Source organism: Curcuma longa, chromosome 19 (assembly GCF_044706935.1).
Source record: "Curcuma longa cultivar G26 ecotype Majalengka, Jawa Barat chromosome 19, ITB_CL_G26_1.1, whole genome shotgun sequence".
In the NCBI taxonomy this organism is placed as follows: Eukaryota; Viridiplantae; Streptophyta; class Magnoliopsida; order Zingiberales; family Zingiberaceae; genus Curcuma; species Curcuma longa.
This window is the reverse complement of record NC_133879.1, coordinates 7,802,113-7,807,955: the sequence shown is the minus strand read 5'-3', so window position 1 is coordinate 7,807,955 and position 5,843 is coordinate 7,802,113. Positions and strand designations below refer to the sequence as shown.

Genomic DNA, 5,843 nt, shown 5'->3' with positions numbered 1-5,843 from the left:
ATATATATATATGCACGACTTTGTGCAAGAAAAAAAACAAATTAGAAATACAATGGAAAGTGAATCAATTTATCCAAATTCTTTCTCTTGTAGCAGCTGGTTACTTTCTTTGCTATGATTTGATTCTGATTCTTTGCTATGATTTGATTCTGACAGATTTGTTGCTGTAATCTTTGTTTCCAATCTTGTTTGATTTGATTTCCTTTCAGTAATTTTCTTATCATAAATGACCATAGATTTTGTTAAAAATTCTAGCTATTTTAATCAGTTTCATAATTGAAAATACTCATTCTATTGTTGTTGTAGGACATCTGAGCGGAGTGCAACGGTAGGACATCCGGGTTGTGACCTAGGGACCCACGGTTCGATCCCCAGCTACGGCGTATTTGTAGGAATTTTCCTCCAAATGGGGAACACAATCAAAGGATACTGGGCATCTGGATTAGCCGTCGTATGCGCTTCCCGATTTACCCTGGTGGTCGGTGGGAAACTTCCGTGGGACCGGCCACCCCCAGGGATTGTCAACAGGAAGAGTAAAAATAAGATGAATCAACTTGTTAATTAAATAAATATATTAGATTCAATATATAAGTAAACGATATAGTTATAATGTATAACTATAATAATGAGAAAAAAATCACTTGTCAATCAAATTGTAGGTTCCTAATTTATTTGTTTCAACTAATCTTCAACATAATTCAAAAATAATTGATAAATTCTAAAATCTTTCATGGCCAACAACATCAAGCTTACAATGATCCAACTGCACTCTCAAATGGTGCAAATCTTGTGCATCGAAATTAAGAGGATAAAATTTCTCCGCAAGTTGATAAATGTGATCAACATTAAGAAGCTTAAAGTTTTCTTTAGATTCCAAAACACAACTAAACTTAAGAAGTTCGAATGTTTCATCCTTGAATCTACTATTAAGCTCAACTTGAAAATCTATTGCAATAGTAAATACATCAATATATAGTGGTGCTCAATTGTGGTTGAGTCATTTTGTTAACAAGAACGACTTGTAGCAGATTTATAATGAGCTTCCATGTGAGGTATCTCAATGTCATACATGGCATAAACTTCTTTCACATAACTAAGTAGAAAAATAAATCCTTCTTCTCTTAAAGAATGAAGCAAAATTTTAATAGTTGAAACATAGTCCATTACATTTAAAATATTTAGAGATTTCTCTTGCAATGCTCGACAAAATAGATTTGTTATCCCCATTATCTTTTGCATCAAGTGTAATATGAATATGAAATCAAAAGGCTTTATTGCAATCAACAAACCACTAGCATTACCACGGATGGAGTTATAAGACCCATCATCCACCATGTTTTCTAACATGGTAATCACAAAGCTATACATATCAATCATACCACAAATTGAGTTAAAATTAGAACTCCGATGAGTCTTTCTGGACCATAGTAAATTTTCAATTTGATTACATCCTCTATCGGTATCACGTTCACCAATAGCTATCATATACACAACTTCAATTCCTTGAGTAGAATGTAACTCGATCAACATGACATTTAGGAGACGTGGTAATGTGATTACAAATGAAATTCAATTTTGAAAATAATAACCAAATGGATACCTCTTTTTTAGTAGCTATAGTTAATGCTAGTTGAAGTCAATGAGCGAAACAACGTACATAATATGCACATGAATAATCTTTCAAGAAAAAAGTCTGTAATCCATTGCAAGAGTCACGCATATTGCTAGCACCATCATGTCATTGTCCTCGCATGTTGTGGATATGCAAGTCATAATGACCAAGAGCATCAGATATTTCTTTCTTAAGTGTTGCAACAGTTGTCACATGTATAATGACAAGAAACCACTCTCATAAAAAGTCATCAATATCTACAAATCTTAATATAATAATCATCTACTCCTTGTTAGATGTATCTTTTGCTTGATCAACTAAAATGCAGAATTTTGCATCTCCAATTTCTTTACAAATCTTGATTCTCACCTAGTTGGCAAGAATAGTCAAATATTTTTCTGAATATCTAGTGAAATATAAGGATTTTTTTGGAGCTTTCTCGAAGATGATGTCCCCAATATTCTCATTCAATTTTTCATAAATTTTATCATCTAGATAAATTTTTTGCGATTATTAGAAGATGGAGATTCATCATGCCCTCTAAATGCACATGCTTGCAAAGTGAGCCATCAAATACTTTCAATAGTTGTTGTAAGCCACAATATGTTCTTCTGCTTTTCTTTTGAAGATTGTTCATTTATCACTTTGTCTATTTGACAAGCTATATCCATCAAATTATCAAGATATTCTACAACATTGTTACGTGGTCAAGTATTACATCCTATATGCATCAAAAATGTACATCTATCCCCATCATTAACTCACTTTCAATATTTGAATACATCCATCATAAATGTAGGATTGCAAGAATGCTTATGTTCAAACAAGAAGCATGGAAAGCAAAATGCAACATCTTTCGAAGGAGAGTAATCTAACCAAGCAAATTTCTTAAACCAATGACTTTGGATTCGCCAATTTTGACTTCCGAATTTGGTTGGTGGATATTCATTCTTAATAGGTTGATATGACCCATCTTAATATAAGCCTGTCTAATTTCATCCCTTTGATTAACAAGATATTTCCATATTGGAGTACGTATATGTGTCGGATTAGGTTCAAGAGAATTGACATGAACATTAATTCTAGGAGATTTGTTAAGTTGTTGATCACTGACATTTGATATATCAATATTGGATGGAGAATATGACTTGTGGATATCTACTCTTTTGCTTTAAAAAATGAGTTGATAGTTTTTCTTTTCTTCATTCCTCGAATTTCTTATATTAAAGTGAATAAATGCAAAAATTATCGTCATAATAATGGAAAAATACCCCTTAGTGACAAATTTGATACAACATGATATGAAGTTACACGTTGCTAATATCGAAGCAATAATAATGAAAAGTAACTAAGTATATAAATAAAAGTAACTAAATTAATTAATAAACATGTTAACAAATTTAATCAATTTACCAAGCTATCAATAAAGAATAAATCAATTTAATAATCTAATCTATCTAACATCGAATCATTTTATCTAATGGATTAAACTAATTATTACTAATCAATTCAATTAAATTGATATATTGATATTAATCATCTAATTAAATTAACCTTAATTAATTAACAAATTAATTAATCAAATTAGATTTAATTAACCTATTAATTACCTATGGGTCAGGGTAGCTACGGGTGGTCAGCGTTGGTGTTCAGGTGACAATGGTTGTGGTCGAGTCGCGATAACAGGGTGGAGTCGATGTTGTTTTGGAAGGTAGAGCAGTGGCAACGAAACTCTCGACGAAGAGAGCAGTGAATGCGACATAGTCAGGGGCGGAGCCACGAGGGAGGCAGGTAGGGGTCACCGCTAGACCCGACCATGGTTCGGAACCGACGGTTCTACGGTTCGGAACCGACGGTTCGGAACCGACGGTTCGGAACCGACGGTTCGACGGTTCGGAACCGCCGGGCGGGATAGTGATTATCCCGGGGGCGATATTCGAATCCGTGGGTTCGACTGCGAACACCGGAAACAATATTCTAAAACCTGTTAATTTGAAAGAATAACAAGAGATAGAGAAATAAACGTCATTGCCGAAACTTTATTAAACCAAAACTTCTTCTCTAAACATCAACTCATAATATGTTTATATAGACTCAAACTCTAAGAAAGATTCTTAAAAAAAAAAGAAAAATTTCTTAACAAATTCGAAAAGAAAGATTCCTAATAAAAAGAAAAATTTCTTAACCGACTCAATTCCTAAAAATCCTAAATAGATTTTAAAAATCTAAAAATAAAAAAATAAAACTTTTCAAAACTACTCTAAATATCAAAAATTTCAAAAATTACTAAAAATAAAAATTTATCAAAATTAATAATAAAAATCTTTGGATGCTCCTACATCAGTAGCCCCAGATTGAAAGAAACTCATCCTCGAGTTTAGAGTAATGTCAGGTGGCCGCCCAAGAAGAAGATCGATCGTCTTGCACCAAATCAATAAAATTCATTAGTAGTTGCTGGACTTTAGAAATTCTCGTCGATCCACTGACGAATATAATATCAGGAGGCCACGGGTTGATCATTTTCCTTGTTGGTAGCCTCAATTGTCCTTTTTGCCCAAAAGAGATGTTGATAGCCTCGATTTCTTCTCATCACAGCTTAAAGGGGAATATAATTGTATCAGAAGACATAAATTAATCATGTTGTTAGATGCTCCTGCATCAGACGACCCAGGTTGAAAAGAACTCATCCTTGAGTTCAGGATAGTATCTTCAAAATAAAAAATCTTTAAGTGCTGATGAATCAGAAGTCGTTGCTTAAGTGGTGGAATGGGAGAAAGATCCTCTGATATTAACTCTGTCAAATCTTTAGGCAGTTGTTGTACTTCTAATAGAAAATAAACTGCATTCTCAGATAATCTGCCATCTAGAATTTCATAATCATCACCATGAAATACCTTGTCATACACGGGCTCACTAATTGACTCGATCTCGTCTTCATCATAAATTGGATCACCGACTATTTCGATCTTGTCGTCCATATCTTTTTCAAGAAAAATTGTATCCAAGTAAAAAGAAAATAACTTATGACCTTTAAGATTTCGGACACTACCATCATAGTGTAAGGCTTCCTCATTTGGAATTTGTCTATCATGATCTTGATTACGTACCTTACAATCTTTAAGATCTTGCGTTGTTAGACACTGGAACTCGGTCTCATTTTCTTCATGCTGAATGAATTGGGATGTCAAATCAATGTAAGGTGAGACGATGGAGATTTGGACTTCGTCGATAGATGAACCATGCTGTTGATTACCATCGGACAAAGTGGGCTTTTGGTCTTCGATCAACGCTTCGTCTAGGTCTATCTCCTCTTCATCAACATCGTCATAAACTGGATCACCAAATATTTCAATCTTGTCATCATCTTCGCCGCCTCCTATGATTGGACGATCAGAAGAGTAGGACTGATCATATTCGATGTTGTCGAGTTCTGCATCTTCATGGTTGTCCTCACCAACGTAGGAGGAAGGCGGTGCGTAGAGGTGTTGTGGAGTTGGCGTTCTCTTGAAGTTGTAGTTGGTGGAGCGATTGATTCCAAATCTCTCGAAACCAAACTTGTGCTTCGACATCTCTCCTCGATTGGAAATTAATGAATTTTCAAAAGGAGAATAAAGGAACTTACGACTTTTATGATCTTGTGCCTCTAGACGCTGGAATAACTTTGTGATTTGCCTCTGTAGATCTTGAAGTATCTCGTCCCGAGTGCTACGATCACGGTGTGAGGCTTCTTTAGTCGGAACCTGCCTATCACAACCACGATCACGACCTCGACGATGATCCATCGAATCTGAGAGCTTACTTCTACGATCTTGTGCAGCTAGACGCTGGGATAACTTGGTAACTTGCCTCTGTAGATCAAGAATCTCATCTTGCGTGTAACGTTCACGGTGTGAGTCTTTCTCTGTCAAAACTTGTTTGTCACGACCATGATAACCACCATGACGATGATCCATCGGATCTGAAAGCTCTGATACCAACTGACGCCGGGCGGGATAGCGATTATCCCGGGAGCAATATTGAATCCGTGGGTTCGACTGCGAACACCGGAAACAATCTTCTAAAACCTGTTAATTCGAAAGAATAACAAGAGATAGAGAAATAAACGGCATTGCCGAAACTTTATTAAACCAAAACTTTTTCTCTAAACATCAACTCATAACATGTTTATATAGACTCAAACTCTAAGAAAGATTCTTAAAAAAAAGAAAAATTTCTTAACAAATTCAAAAAA

The 5,843-nt window shown here is 34.9% G+C and overlaps 1 protein-coding gene across 1 annotated transcript in view; it reads right to left on the bottom strand.

Annotated features, from left to right (window-relative positions):
• The window catches only part of LOC141812492 (uncharacterized), a 9,463-nt gene extending 3,898 nt beyond the window's left edge, over nucleotides 1-5,565 (bottom strand). Inside the window, exons 1-2 of the mRNA XM_074700478.1 lie at nucleotides 5,235-5,565; nucleotides 4,953-5,186 (exon numbers count right to left, since the gene is read on the bottom strand). Coding sequence (XP_074556579.1) covers nucleotides 4,953-5,186; nucleotides 5,235-5,565 — 565 coding nt within the window. The remainder of the gene's footprint in view (nucleotides 1-4,952; nucleotides 5,187-5,234) is intronic.
• Between the last annotated feature and the right edge of the window lie 278 nt (nucleotides 5,566-5,843).